The following is a 16,130-nucleotide window of genomic DNA, read 5'->3' on the forward strand; positions in this document are numbered from 1 at the left end:
ACACGAGTTAAGGTTCCTGAGCGCGGCTGTATTCTGAAGGAGTGATCAGATGCCAGTGGATAATACTGTGAGCTAACTGCTGCTCTCAGTACAGCACAGAAATAGATATTGCAGAGGTTTAAAAAACTTTTTCAGAGAAAGAAATCCATCATAATTTATATAATCTCTGGGTTATTCTTCACCTTCATTCATCAGATCAGTATAATCAGAGTGAATGCTTGCACGAACAGGAATCTGAGATATGAATTAAGATCCTCATTCCAAGAGCATTCAAAAGTACAAGTGAAACAAGATTTGACTCCGAGTCAAAATGCTTTAAGTATTCTTGGCACAGGTAACATATTTTTTTTTCCTAAACCTTGCATGATGCATATTTTCATGCTTACTGTAGGATCTGCATCACAGAGTAGGAAGCCTTGTTGCCAGCTGTAGCAGGAAAAGATGAGTTTATATTTCTGAACCAAGGCTTAAATCAAGATGTCTCTGTCAACTCACAGCTGTAAGTCTAAGAAACTGTAACAGAATATAAAATAAATAATGTAAATAAAAGCTAAGGAAGGATTCCATGTGAGAACCTTTTCCCCAGAAAGAACATTTTCCTACACAGACCCTTAGCTTACTTGGAAAGGCCAAAACTGCACACAGCAGTTCCCATCCTATTTGCCTGCTTTCCAGATGAAGAGTTGAGGGTAGGAGAGGACGGTAGTTTGATTTTAAAGCAGCCAACAAACAGACAAGGTGTTCAAAGAGCAGCAGTGGATGGAATTATTAAAATGTAATAGTGATTTAGTATCCCCTCCCATTCCAGAATATATCAGTAGTTATCTGGAAGGCATTCCTCAATTCTGGAGAGTCCAAAGGTAACAAAAAAGTCTTACATTTGCTGCCCTTCTGATTTTCTCATCCAGGTATCATTTTTACTTCAGTCACAGAGAATATACTGAAATGAAGTAGCTTGCTACTTATGCCTGCCAGAAATAACGTATTATTTATACACAATTTACAACACAGGCCACAGTTGCAGTTACCAGTATTTGATGTTCTCAAGTTACACAAAATAGTTCCAGTACCTTACATTTATATCTATTTACTTAAATGCTGGATCTCCAATGCCAAGCTCTGTACTTCAATTGCAGAAGATGTAATAAAAGTCACTAACACATTCTTAGGTAGCAGACTTAGCTGCTCCAACACACAAAAAGGACTCAGAAAGATCTCTCATGAGCCTTACCAGTGTTGTCTTGTTATGTACATCTGAAAAAACACCACCTACATCACAGAACTCCACACTGCTAGCTTGCTTGGTCATATGAATGAGCTCTTGCTGGGGCACTTTTGCAAAACAAACTAGAAGACAGGTCAATTCAGAATCTTTCTTCTATTGGTAATAACTTATCAGACAAAAAAGCAAGAAACATTCCCTGAAAAACTTCTTAAATTCCTATTTCCTGTGTTCTAAAGGACAGGGATTTGTAGTTCAGTCAAATTACTAATACTACTCTTGACCCTCTAGTTGCCAATACATGCATATCTTGCAGGGGTCTACTTCCCACCTAATGACTTCAGAAGGTTTAAACTTTGCTTTTAATAGTTTACACTTTCTTATCTTTAATTTAATAAATAATTTCTCCACCACACACACCTCTTTTAAGTTCTCTCCCATTTCTCTCATCCCTTCACATTTTTAAAGAGCAGGAACATCTTATGAGATGCTTTTTATTCCATGAAGTGTTTTCAGTGTGTGGTTTGGGACCAAGCATACCACTGCTTTTAAAGATCACCGTAAGGTTTAATTTCCTACATGTTAGCAATGGCACTTCAGGAAAAAAATATAGTAATAGCTCAGTAGGAACTTTATTAATTAGAATAAATAATTATTTGCATAATCTCTTTCCAAAATCAAAAAGCTCTGCAATTTCATTCAGCCAAATGGTGCCTTAGCATTTCTTCCCATCCTTTAATAAGTAAAAGGGACTTATGGTACAAGACCTCTTCTAATCTGCTTTGAATTTAGTTCAGATTAATGCCTCCACAGAACAGCAGATCTCTCCAACAGAGACAGGAGCTGCCTCTTCCAAATTTATACAGTTTTTTGCAGCGTTATGCCCAATTCAAATGCATTCTCACAGGCAAAACATTCTAAGAGTTCATTTATGCATTACTTCATAAAATCAACAGACAATTTCCCTGAAAAAAAAAGAACAAAAAAACCCACCACCTTTATTTTAAAAGAAACCAGACAACAGAAAGCAACAAAGTTGCATACAGTGATGGACAAAATCTATCACATACATTTTCCAAGAACATTTGGTTCAGATTCTAATCTTCTGAAGGGTCAATTATTACATCTTTATTAACAGAAAAAAAAAGTCAACAATCAGTTCATGTTTCGCACGGCTCAGGTGGCTGCAGATTAGTAACTTGCCTTTTTCAACTCATCTTTAACACTAAAAGAAGGGAGACACAAAAAATTCCAAGTCAGAAGGCCCTAAACAACAGTGTCTGCTCTAAGGGCCGTATATAAAAGCCTGAGGGAGAGAATGTCCTTCAAGTAAGAATTCCTCAGCAACTACGTATTATTTCGCATTTCAGGAAAAACAAACAAACAGACTGAAAGGCAAAAACAAAGAAACAAACCCTAAATATATTAAAAGCTCACCTTCCTTAAGTTAAATGGAAGTTCAGATTTAGACTATCCTTCACAGGTGACAGAAGTCTCTAGAAAGAGGCAACGCCTCTTATGACTCCAGCCCTGAACGGCCTCCAGAACAGCAATTCCTGAAATACAGTGCACAAAGCTCTGAGGAAAAAGGTGGGGCTGGATCAACATTATTCTGAGACTGACAGTTGTTTGAACACGAAAAGGAAGAACTCCTCGTGTACAGTAAACAACACAAACACAGGTGTTCCCGACGATCAAAAGCCATGTCTGAAACAGGTAACTGAGACACTGAGTACTTTAAGCTACAGGAAGTACCTCTAAGGGGCTGAACACCATTCAGCATTAATTACCTCAGAAGTGATGACACACAACACTAAAGCACTTGAGAGCCCTTTGTATCTATATAAAGCAACAAGGAATTGGAGGCAGTTCATCCAAAGAGTGAACGTGCATAACAAAAGATGTAATGTAGGACTGTTATATTGCCTTAAAGGTTCTGCTAAGTACACTTTATTTCCCAATTTTAAGGAAGGGTCTGTCCTAATACTCCAGAAAGCTCCAGACAAAATGTAGTAATTGCAGGATAACTTCAAAGTACATCCAGTTCTACATCTCCCTGCCTATATCTAACCATATCCAATAGATTAAAAAATATATTAAAATTGCATGTTTTATAAACCAAGTGTTGGAACAGAATTTTCACACCCATGAGCTCACTACCAAATGTTCATCCATTTGTCAGTGGGTAATATTATGGACTTCATACTAACAGTTATGGCAACAGGATGATAACGTACAGAATGCTGAAATTATGTTCTGAAATGCAGTCAGTTTTAATTATCACAAGTTGCTACCACCTATCATACCTCATTCAATGCAAGACACCAGGCCAGCTACCAACCCATAAACAATAATGTTTCACATACTTCACAGAGTAGCTTAAAACACATCATGATATGAAATAATTTGTATTACATAGTAATTTAATCCCCAGCCACAGGGTAAATGTTGGACAAAGTCTGGAAACTTTTTTCCAATTTGAATTACATACATTAACTTTGCCACACACCACAGCACTAATGCATGTATTACTTCAGACATGCTCTAATTTAAAATTGAAACAAAAAAAATTATTGCAAAAATACATGTCACCAATGTGGAACACATTCAAAATTGTATAAAAGTACTGAACTGATATTCCCCAAACAGGTATATTTAAGCAGTACATAAGGAAAGACTAGTTTTAATATGAAACAGTCATTTAAGTCACATACAACATGATAAGAAGCACGGCTTCCTCTTTTGAAAATGTTACATCAATAGTTTTACTGGCAGGCAATGTTTATATCTAAAACAAAAGGAAGATATTTAATGCAGATGTGTTATTGTATTAAGTTGGAATCAAGACAAATGTTAAGGAGGTGCTACATTTGAACACCTTCGATTTTGTAAAACTCTCAAACCACAGAAAGCATTTCACCTATAAATATCAGGGGCTGAGAACTGCAAACACTTTGAAGCATTCCTGACTTCGTGCTTGCAGTTCCATTGATTTCACTGCATTCTTGAAGTTAAGCCTGAAAATTGTACTTTAAGAATTAGTTATAAAGACCCCCCAAAAAATTTAGAGGTCACAAAATAAATTCATTTCTAGCAGCCCCCAGAATTACATTTTTTATTTTAAACAGAGGAAACAAAACTTTATTGCTTTTCTTTTGTCTCTTTCATCTGAAGATATCAAATAATAACTGGGCCTCTGAACACACCAAGGAAATAATCATTAGTTCAGCCTTCTGAAAGAAGAGATTGAGGCACAGCCAACCTGCTTGTTACACGCTGTAGAAGCGATCAATAAAGCAGCCAGAAGCAGGACTTGTTACCTACTCTCCAGCCTATACGCAGCACTGTCACCGACCCTGACACCAATAAAGCATTTCAAAAAGCAAATTGTGCATTTTCTCATTTAAAACTGGTCTCTGGCCAAAACTAAGTATCAATCCAATTCACACCTATTTATTTCAGCCTAGGGAAAGAAAAAACATTTTCAGCAGTACGAGCTGCACTTCTGAGCATGACAAGGAGCTAGCCAGCAGCGTGCCCTTGCAGCCCAGAAAGCCAACAGTATCCTGGGCTGCGTCAAAAGAGGGGTGGCCAACTGGGGGAAGAAGGGGATAGTTCCCCACGACTTTGCCCTCATAAGGCTGCATCTGGATTACAGCACCCAGGCCTGGGGCCCCCAGTGCAGGAGGGATGCGGAGCTGCTGAAGTGGGTCCAGAGGCAGGCCATGAAGATGATCAGGCCTGAATGCCTCTCCCATGCAGAAAGGCTGAGAGAGTTGGGTTCGTTTAGCTTGAAGGAAAGCTCTGGATAGATCTCACTGGGGCCTTCCAGCATTTCACGGGAATTTACAAGCAGGAAGGGGTGCGACTTTTTACATGGTCTGATAGTGATAGGACAAGGGGGAATGGCTTTGAACTAAAAGAGAGAAGGTGTAGGTTAGATGTTAGGAAGAAATTCTTTCCTCAGAATGGTGAGGTTCTGGAATAGGCTGCCCAAAGAGGTTGGGAATGTTCCATCTCTAGGTACATTCAAGGCCAGGTTGGATGGGGCCCTGGGCAGCCTGATCTGGTAAGGACAACCCTGCCCATGGCAGGGCTGGAACTAAATGATCTTTAAAGACCTCTCCAACCTAAGCCATTCTGTGATGATTCTATGATTCTACTTAAAAAGGACTCAGGCATTTCCCACAAAAACATGAAGATCTACAAAATCTTTGCAATATTTTGGTATGCAACAACAATACAGTCTAAATCACTAATAACGAATGAATCACATGATAGTTCAATACAAACTGTTTCATGTAGAGTATTACAAAAAACTTCACCTATTCTAACCAGCCCTCCCTCCCACCCACCCTCCTATAACTAATTTCTAATTCTAACCAGCTGACATTTTTCTAGTACTTACTAACAAAACACAATTGCTGTTTTTCCTGTGCATACTTGAACTACTACTAGTCAATACATGCAGAGAAAAACAAAATATAATCCTATCTCTAGGCAAAAAGTCCAGGGATGCCAAGAGCATACCAGTAGGATAAACATATAGGCCAGATGAGTTCTTGAGATCCTAATCTGTCCTACCTCTGTGATCAGGATGACAGCAAGTTTGATTTTGTTGCTTGTTATTTAATGTTTTTAAACTGGCATTTGCTAATGCTTTGAATTTGCAGGTTAATACGCACAGTAAATTCAGTGGGATACAAACCCAACATGGTACCCAGTTTAGAAAATAAGTGACAATTTTTAGACTAAGTTTCACAAATATGTGATTTAAGGCCTTTCAACGTTATATTCCAGAAGAAGTTCAAAAGAACACTATTTAAATTCTAATATCTTGGTAACTAACATAGAAAACACCTAACTTGAAATAGGATTGAGAGATTTCAAGAAATACACAGCTATTTTAAATAGCATCTGCTCCAAAACACTGAAACATTAACTGAAATGGGGTGTGGAAATGTTATTGTGGACTACCAGCTTAGATAACAATATAAGCACAGGAGCTGCTGTTTAACTTTCTGTCACTAAGCAAAATTTTTATTTCATTTACATTGCTCTAAGTCTGAACTACAAACTTCACAATGTAAATTCCTATAGAAATGGAACTGTTTCCCAGAGGAACAAATCAACAAGGTTTGTCTGTTCAGCCATTTGTGTTTTTGTGTTGGTCTGCAGTTCATTTTTTTAAATATCACACCCCTAAGAAAACAAGACTAAGCTCAGTCTCTGTCAGAAAAGCAAGTAGCACTGAAAACAGAAGCCCTGGATCTGCCTTATGCTTTCTTTACATCTCGATAAAGGAAGTCCTTAAGATAAGGACTATGTAATTTACACTTGAGATATTATCTCCTTTTTCCTGATGAGAGGTGCTATAAAAGGGAAGGGCAATACTATACTTCTCCAATGAAAGGGTATATAAAACTCTTCAGTATTAAAATAAAAGAAAGACAGTTATCTACATCTGCAGAGTATCTCTCAGGACAGTATAACATTAGAGCTCATTTAAAATCAAACACAATGGTGAACTAGCAGATAAGCCTTACTTTTCACTCATTAACAAAGCTTACCATAAAAATAGCCTTTAAATATATATGTCTGTATTCAATATAGGCCTCTGTATCACTCATCACCACAGATCTGAACACCTTCTATCACACTAAGAAACCTGACCAGTACCTGCAATGTTTGACATACCATTTAGTTTTTTTAGCAATCAGTAATCATGTTTCCAGAACTATGGTGAGCACTACAAGCCATCTATTACTACAGTACCATCTTTCATTAAGTTAAAACAACACTTTTCTCTACAGAAACACTGATTTTCAATTGCATATGCAACTAAGGCCAAAGCGATCAAGGCTAGATGCTCCCCCACAAAAAAAAAAAAAAAAAAAAAAAAAAAGGAAGAATGGGGGAGAGGTGTATGCTTGAGATAAGAATAAGGTCAAAGTGTCTATAATAAAGCATAATTCTTAGAGTCGTACACTACAGTTCTAGTGCCTTTCATACTCCTCTGTAAGATCTCAAGTTTGCTCAATTTCTGCTTGCTGGCTCCTGGTATGAGCTAAACTCTCAGATCTGAGAGCTTTCTTTGTCTTCACTCCACATTTCCTTCTCCCTCCAACTACAAGACTGGCTGAGGCAGTGGTGGGAATTCAGTGTTACTACTTTGCTGGTCAAATTATCTTGCAGTTCAGAGTCTGTGCTATACACATTCTGTTGCCTCACACCGTTCTTGCCAAGCAGACAGTGTAAGCTCAGGATGAATGAGCAGGCTCCAGCTGACTGCTCTAAGAGATGGGCAGAACCTTCCCTGCTTAAATCCGTTCACAGTTGAGGGTGGAAGACAGAGCCACCAATGGAGGATGAGCAAGAGGTATGTGACTGAACAGGGACTGTATCCTAACATACACGCTTAGGATGAATGAAGAAAGGCTACACATGTAACCTTAGTTTTGGTATTCTCTAGATTTAAAGCACTAGACTTCATCAACTTGATCTGTCCTAGCTTCTTTCAATGCAATCATATTTTGTAACCATTTCCTATACTGCATGACCTAGTAAGAGTCCTCAGCAATTAAGTGCTCGCTGAGAAATCAAAGGATCACTGCCTTTTCAAGGAAATACCAAGGTATAAGATTTAGTGGGTTTCACTGTGTTACTAAGAGTGAAAGCACTGATTTTAGAATTGCGTTAATGCTTTAGTTCGAAAATGAGAAAAAGCACATACAAAATCCTCTTATTTATTCTAAAAAAATACAAACTATTAGTACTGCACACTTCCTCCACGTCATCTACATGATATTCAAGGAAAAGATGTCAAATGTCAAGAACGTCAGTAATGGACATTCAACAATAGAAGAAAAAAAAAAGCATTGAGTACTTGCAAGTACAGTACCATTGAAATTGAATAGTAAAAGCTAGTGTTAGTTAACACATCAATACTAGCAAATCAGGGACTATTCATAAAGGCCTATTTTTGCCTTTGATAAAACTGTCAATTCACATCCTATTTCTAATTGGTTGTCAGAAACAAAAAAAAAAGGAATTCCACCCTGTAAAATATTTGCACACACAAAGTTAAGAGTACAAAAGTTGAGATGGAACCTCATGAATGAAAACAGATAGTGGAAAATAACATGACAGCAATCAAACAAATCGATTGTCTTCAGAACAGAAAGTATTCCACAACCAAATCTTCACAGTAAGTAGTACCACCAGTTGACAGTGTTAGCCATCCGTATTCAGCGCAGGCGGCCCTGCAGTCTCTCTTGTACGCATTAGCTGGACATCTTTATCAGCCATACACGTATCACAACCCCACACTGCTGATGCTTCTGCTGTAAGAAGGCCATAAGCTGACTCAGTCATGCCAGTACAGATTCGATGAAACCATTTCTGACAAGAGGCTTCACACAGGATCGCATCCTGGTCATCATTAACTTCATGCGTACAAATTCCACACGGATAGACGGGTTCAGAGGACGAGTGACCGTGCCGACTGGGATGAAGGGGTGTTTTGCTGCTCTTTTCAGAGTTGCATCCTTCAGTGGTACCTCGAGGCTGGCGGGACTTACTCTGAGTCCCATTTGAATGGCCAGCATTAGTGTTATCAGCACTATTAGAATGGCTACCATCCTGATTTACCACGTTGTTTCGAGTAACATTTTTTAGGTCACTGTTACCTTGACTCACAATGTCCTCTGTCCTGTGATGATGCTGAAGAGCAGTAGTGTTCTGGCCGGATGCTTTGCTTGCACCTAGACTAAAGTCTTGCTTTTGTGCTGATGATTTTGTCTGGTTGTAAGTGCTTGGTGGGGGAACAAAAGAGTGGCTTGACTCTAGCTGAGAATTTGGAAAATTTGAATTGTTTCCAGGACCAAAGTTAGGTGGCACATCAGGATGAGGTATCTGTCCAGAATGGCCAAAGTTCTCACCAGGATTTGGTCTGAAATGCTGACCGGGCATACTGACACTCTGATTTATCTGACTGCCACTATAAGGTGGCTGATTTGCAAAACCTGGGCTATCATGTGGACCAAAGCTGAAAGAGTGGGGTCGACTAAAACCCATTCCTACAGGGTTTTGAGGAAGAGGGTGTGGCTGGTTTCTGAGGGAATAGGAACCACCATATGGCGCGGACACTCTGTGCAGCATGTGGGGTGGCATTCTGAAAGTGTTATAGCCTCCAAAGCCAGGATAACCAGGATTACCAAAATAAGGATTTCCTGAAGGAAGTGGTTTATAAGACACAGTATTATAGTTGTCATCAAATGGATTTGCAGCTACAAGGTGGTCAGAGCTTGGATTCGGCGGTGGAGCATATTCAGATGGAGGAGGAAATGAAGATCCCTAAAAACATTTTAAATACAACATTTTTATTAGTTTTACCATGTCTCTACAAGAAAGACTAGCCACAAGGTCCTGGATTAGCAGCACTGCTACTAAAATGAATAAATAAATAAAATCACAGTTCAGTTGTGTAAAGCTCTCTCACCAAAACCCACCAAGCTACCTTCAGTGAAGGGAAGAGAGGAGTTTGAGCTCCAGGTAGCAGTGATTTATAGCCATCTCAGTTGCACAACCATGCTTCTGAAGACACTTAAAAGCTTTTTTCTCCCTCCATTTTTTACTTAAGAAATGCAGCAACACAAAAAGCTATGTGTCCTTTAAACACACACATAACATTTCTGAAATGCTGAAGAGCAGATCTGGAGTATTTCCTTACTGTCATTTGGAGTTCAGTTTACTGGAAATACATCTCTCAAGGCACGCCGCTTCCATGAGAATATATAAACCTAAAAAAGTAATGTTACTAGAAGCCTGAAGAAAAGTATGGGTAACACAGGAGTCTGTGCACAGGAATTTTCCATATTCTGTGTACCAAACAGGCATCCCTTAACAGAATGCCCACTGAATGTTCTTAAGTATTGCCAGTAGGATTAAAATACAAGGATTTCTGGTTAAAAAGCGTAATCAAGTCTTCAGTGGAGCCCAGAATGTCCTCAGAGTGGCCATACAAATGAACCACATTGTAGACTAGCCTGTGGGGAACATCAAGCTACTGCACCTTCACCTGAACTCCTCACAGAAAGGATGGCTTCATATTAATAAACTAAGGCTGAACATTTTTTTCCCCAAATTTCCGCTGTCCTGTCCTGCACATTCCAAACATGGTAAGAAAAGAGAGGAAACTAATTCACCTGCCCTCTACATTATCACCCTTCTGAGCAACAAGCTCCTCCAGTAGAGAGATGTGAAGCTCTGCAATTAACTGCTTATTTCTTAGAGCAGGTTTCAACATGACTACTTTGAAAGGAAACAAAAAATGAGAAGACAAATCCCCATGGATTGGAATCAATTAATACTGGATAAGCCTAAAAGAAAGTGATCATCTGACCTACGTAAATACATTTACTCCCTCCGGGCAGTAAAAAATTAACAGATACTCTCACTCCATAGTGAATAATACACAAAGGAACGTTCAGCTCTACAGATATCCAATTACTTTAGATGTTTTGTATTCTGGCTTCCTTTTTCAGAGACAGAAAACGTACAGAAATGCCAGTTTGCAAGGATTCACTGGAAAGGAGCTGAACCTGCCTCACAGTTTTTGCTTGAAAAACCACTTAGGGAACACTCCAGGAGTTTGGTCAAAGCATTAACAAACTGCACTGATCCACTAGCCCACAAATCTACAAAAAGCAGTCTCACTGCAATTACTCACGTTGTACAGATTGCTACCAATGGCTACACAGTCACTAAAAAAAAAGGCCATCTCAGAATCAAATCCATATGGTAAAATGCAAGTCTTGCAGTCTTAGTACTTCTCCCCTTATAGGGCTTTGGCAACTTACAAAGACCTAGAATAGTTTTAGTGAGGATAACTAGCATGATAAAGTTGAATGAAGAGAGTTAAAATTCCAGCTTCACAATACAACATTTTTAATGTAAAAGCATTTGTGAGAATAGAGCAATATTCTGAATAGGGTAAGACAGTAATTTCAGCAAACAACATGTGAGTATACTACTTATTAAGAATCAAAGGGAATTTACCTGTGTGTTTGCTTTGCGCTTTTTCTTATCAGGGCTTCCAAGCTGTACTCCCGGTCCTCCTAACCCATCCAATCCACCGTCACCACCTACAAAATTTCAAGCAGTGCAATTCTGCATTAGCTTACTTTCAGACTGTATTTTAAGTATGTCCCTGTTTGTCACACATACTGAACTTACAATGCACGGCATGAGAACTAACACAAATCCTCTAGAAGCAAATACACAGAGGTAAAAGTTCCCACACATCACATTCAGCTATCCAGCTCTATTACCATCTAATGCCCGATTCATGCTCACTACAGTTTGAATCAAGCTTTCATTTCATGCCTATCACTCCCTAGGTTTTAACATCTCTACTTCAATTGAAGTACTTCTTACTTGCATTAGGCATAAAACTTTTAGAACAACTGCTTAAAACCATGCCTAAGATTCACCCCCTATTTAACTTAGACAGATGGGGCATTTACCAACTCACCGTACGACACACGACAGCTCATTACAATATGCCATGAAGGAGAAAAAAAAAAAAAAAGAGTAGCACATCTATGAATATCCATTGGAAACCTGCTATATTGTTTGGTCAGATCTCCATTTTATCAGATCTAATTTTCTCTGAATGCAAGACTTGATTAAACATAACGACACCTGCCAAAAATGAGAGAGGCTGTAGGCGAGTCTGACTTTACTCCATTGAAATCTCATTATGCAATACAGCACAGCTGCTCTGGCAAAATAAATAAATACTAAGTAAAGACTGTTCATTTTACTGATCTATACAAACATATCTGCACTTCAGCCCCAACCTTACGAATGCAACAAGCTCTCAAAGTTGTACAAATTATGGTTTTCATTTTTAAAAACTCAATTTAGAGCTTAGGTTCTAGCACATTCCTTACTATCCCATTAGTTTTGTCTTCATGGAGTTGAAAAAATTTACCTCCATTTGGGAATGCAAAAGCAACCGTGAGCCAAAGCACGGAATTCACTTCCAGGTTACATGACAACACTCCAGCCTAAGATTTTAACATCACTACATTAAGAAACTATATGTTAACTTTTTTCCCAGGCCCACTAAGGTAATCATTTGTTTATTTTAGAAGAATAATAATAGTATGAAACCATAAGGAGTGGGCAACATAAGCTGAAAAAATTACTGTTATTTATTCAAAACTCAAATTCTGAATACAAGTCAAACTTCATCCAAATGTAAGCATAAAGAGAAACCCGTGTGTTCAGCTGTATCACTGAAGACAACCTGAAAATAACAGAATTATCAGCAGTGTTATGCAGAGCAGCATCGTGTGTGACATCACACCAGCTCTACATTACACCAGTACTCCCAGAAGACAGCTAAACCAGCTTTAGGACTGTTTAGGAGCACGACGAAATCTCCCACGTCATAAAGAATTAGAACTACTATATGCCATCTAAAACATGCAACAGTTACTTCAAATACTCCTGATCAAAGGAGGCCAACAGCCACGCACCACAAGGAGTTCTCACTCCCAGCAATTCCCTTTTTTCCCTTACACTCAGCCTTTGCTCCCTCCCCTCAACACACACTTTTTTGCCTTAACAGGTTTCAGGGAAATTACCAGTCCTACTCCAAATAAAAATCCCATTTGACTCGAGCTTTAATAAGTTCCTTTTGGCTTTGCCTGTCGCTGTAGAGATTTCATCTCTGTTTTATGTATATGTAATTCCCAAAACATTTCATTACTCATAAGATATACGTAATTGGACCTCTCAAATCAACACCTATCATTACTGGCAAATTTTGAGTCTGAATTTCAGAGACTACAGCATGAAGTCATGATCCAGCTCCCAAAATAAACTCATGCTTGAGCACAGTGTATCCCGGTACAACCTACCATCAGAGCAGCATGGGATTAAGCTGAAGAGGAAAAAAAACACCATTAAGCCTTGATTTAGAATACACAACACTGCATGCACTTAGCACAGCACACAGCTACATTACTTGTAGATGCAGAATGATCCCTATATAGTTTTACATAAAGGTGGCAAACACCCCTTAAACACCAACCCTATACATCACCTTCTCAACAAGGTATTTGCTCAAAGCTGTCCCTGCACTTCCCATCAGCTTCTTTTCCTCCAGAACTCTTTTATGAGAATCTGTACTGCGAGCACCCTTGCTCACAACTGCAAAAATACGTTTCTCCATATGGTCCTATATTCTTATTACACAAACAGTGTTTGCTGATGGCAACACATTACAAATATTCTGATTTCTTTTCATTCAACAACTAGCAGCACAGAAATTACTACATCTACTATATCTACTACAAACGGAATACTGTGAACCACAGGAAAGTGCCGACTTACATCAGAGAAGTTACAACTTTGTAAAATTATGTACAAGCTTCCCCTCTCAGATCTCATTCTTCAAAAATGTCAGCCATGTAAATCTCTGGATTCTATAATAAGAGCCACCAATTACTGCATGGATTACTCACATGGGGAAAATCAGTCATCTGCAAGGGCTTGCAGAACTGAGTCCTACATCTGGAACATACAAAGCTTTTGTATTTGCAGTTCTCACTGTGTGAGGCCAGTGATTTAATTTAGCCCTATGAATTGATGTTTTCCCTGTGGATTTTATAATGATTTAATTTATACATGAAAGGAAGCTGAATGTTAGTCTGAGCATACCTCCAGACGAAGAGTGAATGAGAGTCATTTTCATGCAGCCAAAATAAACTTTTGGGAAAGTCACTCCTGGTACCTGCCACACAGACTCGTCTTTAAGTTGCGTACTGAGCATTTTGGAATGCTGTGATATTTGCACAAAGGGTCTAAAAAAAAAAAAAAAATCACTTCATCTGTGACTAATTTTGCAGGAAAAAAAAAAACCAACCTGTTTGACTGGAACATCATATACTTAGATGGACTTAGAGATATAAAGGCATATCTGATATCTATTCCCCTATTACGTATTATGACTAAATTGCATTTTGGCCATTTACACTTTGACAGCACAGAGGGAGCGAATCCCACATCCTCTCTGACTTCACACACAGACACCTCCAAACAAGCGCAGAGAACTGAAACTTTCAATTGTCTACACAGTCAGATATCATGATTTTGTGTATAATTTATGCTGTACTTAACGCACTGCAAATACTCCAGAGAGCGCTTTCCCATTCATTGACAAACCTCTGTCTGGGATTTTACAGCACGGGAGCCACAGTCTTTTTCACAGTGCTCTAACAACACCTCCCAGCAGTTACAAATGGCCAAACATACTTTTTATTACGGACAGAAAACTGGAGAGCCAGTCTTCAACCAGACCCAGTGAGCCTGCACTGTGGGCCTGATCCCACAAGGCCTGAGGTGAAGCAATAATCATACAGAACTCGGTGGGTACCTCCAGCGTGTGAAACTGCATGCCTACGTATGTGCAGAATCAGAGCTCAGAGCAGAGCCTAATGAATCCCAGTCCCCTTTGTAAGGCAGACGCACGTTTCCGTTCTCTCACTCTTGAGGTTGTGATCCAGCTGTTTTAGAGAAGTGAACTGTAAATCAATGACAATTCGGATAACAGGATCCCCACCTTTTACCACTCAGGCACCCACAAGAAGCTCAAAACATTAAGAACAATGGGATCCCAGGAGCGCAGCAGGAGGAGAGGGAAAGCGAAGCAATAAACTTCGGCTCTTATCATTACGACATAATTTCCACCCAACTCCAACACCCTACTTATTATTTCGGTCAGAAACGCATTTCTGCTTTTAAGAACAGCGTGGACACAGTAACCACCCCGCAAACCGATGGCTGGTGACCCTAGATGCACAGCCCAAGGCAGAGCAGACAGCGCACATTTCAAAGCGGTGTCCGTTCAGAGCTCAGAGCACGCACCGGGACTGCTGATGAAAGACAAAAACCGCGGATAAACGTTTCAACTCCCAGCGAGAGGAAACAAAATCCCAAGCGAAATCAAACGCGGGGCAGAGAAGCGCTCCGTGCGATTTAGAGGCTCCGCATCGACCCCCAACTCGGACATGTGGCACCGCCGACGTATTCCCTTGCACCAAGGCTACGCACGCCGCATACTAATGGGCGGCACAGGCAGCAAAACACAACAGCGATCAGCGCGCAGCGCGGCGCCCGGCAGCGCACCGCCACCCCGACTTCGGCGTTTCCAGGCCCGGAGGCTGCGGGAACCCGCGGGGCCGGGCCGGGCCGCACCGAGCAAACTTAGCGCGGCCCCGCTCCGCCGCGGGGAGCGACCCGGGCCGGAGGGCCGGCGGCTCGGGGCCCGGCGCGCGGCGGCTCGGGGCCGGCATCCCCGCGGGCTCCCTCAGGGCTCCCCCGGCGGGAGTTAGGCCCCGCCGGCCGTCCCCGACCCGGCCTGCGACCCCCCCCTCCCTCCCCCCGCAGTACCTCGGGATCTCTTCAGCGCGATGGGGTCCTTCTCCTGTTCCGCTGACATTACAGACAGCGGCGCATGGCTCCCAGGGCGACAGGAATCGGGGCTCTTTGATGCTGCTGCCGCCGCCGGCCCGCACCCCGCCCCCTCCGCCCCCGCCTCCTCCGCCGCCGCCCCCGCCCGCCGCAGCCGTGCCCACCGCCGCCGCCGCCCCAGCGGCGCGAGCCGCCAGACTTTGCAAACTTTGGGAGCGGGAGGGCCGCGCGACGGGCCGCGGCGAGCGGACGGCCGCTAACGCCGCCCGGGGCTCCGCGGGACTCGGCGCCGCTCCGCGCAGGGCCCCCGCGGCTCGCCGCCTCGCCCGGCCCCCGCCGCCGTGCCCCGCGCAGCGCCCCCCTCGGCCGCCGGAGCCGCTCGGCGCCCCGAGCCCCGGCCGGCCCGCGGCACACCGCGCCGCCC

At 41.3% G+C, this 16,130-nt stretch overlaps 1 protein-coding gene across 1 annotated transcript; it reads right to left on the reverse strand.

Annotated features, from left to right (window-relative positions):
* Positions 1 to 7,952: 7,952 nt before the first annotated feature.
* On the reverse strand, positions 7,953 to 15,806 carry PYGO1 (pygopus family PHD finger 1). The gene is made up of 3 exons (XM_052672635.1): positions 15,686 to 15,806; positions 11,282 to 11,367; positions 7,953 to 9,577 (listed from the first exon to the last, which is right to left on the reverse strand). The coding sequence occupies exons 1-3, from the start codon at positions 15,732 to 15,734 to the stop codon at positions 8,456 to 8,458; spliced, it is 1,257 nt and encodes a 418-aa protein (XP_052528595.1). The 5' UTR covers positions 15,735 to 15,806; the 3' UTR covers positions 7,953 to 8,455.
* Between the last annotated feature and the right edge of the window lie 324 nt (positions 15,807 to 16,130).

This window comes from Tympanuchus pallidicinctus, unplaced genomic scaffold, assembly GCF_026119805.1.
Source record: "Tympanuchus pallidicinctus isolate F22 unplaced genomic scaffold, pur_lepc_1.0 scaffold12, whole genome shotgun sequence".
In the NCBI taxonomy this organism is placed as follows: domain Eukaryota; kingdom Metazoa; phylum Chordata; class Aves; order Galliformes; family Phasianidae; genus Tympanuchus; species Tympanuchus pallidicinctus.

What these genes read in the sequence shown, in the direction of transcription:
- PYGO1 (XM_052672635.1), bottom strand. Translation starts at nt 15,734, where the DNA reads ATGTCAGCGGAACAGGAGAAGGACCCCATCGCGCTGAAGAGATCCCGA. An exon ending in CGCGCTGAAGAGATCCCGAG is followed by an intron (nt 11,368 to 15,685) that starts GTACTGCGGGGG and finishes GAAATTTTGTAG; the next exon opens with GTGGTGACGGTGGATTGGAT. An exon ending in AGCGCAAAGCAAACACACAG is followed by an intron (nt 9,578 to 11,281) that starts GTAAATTCCCTT and finishes AAATGTTTTTAG; the next exon opens with GGATCTTCATTTCCTCCTCC.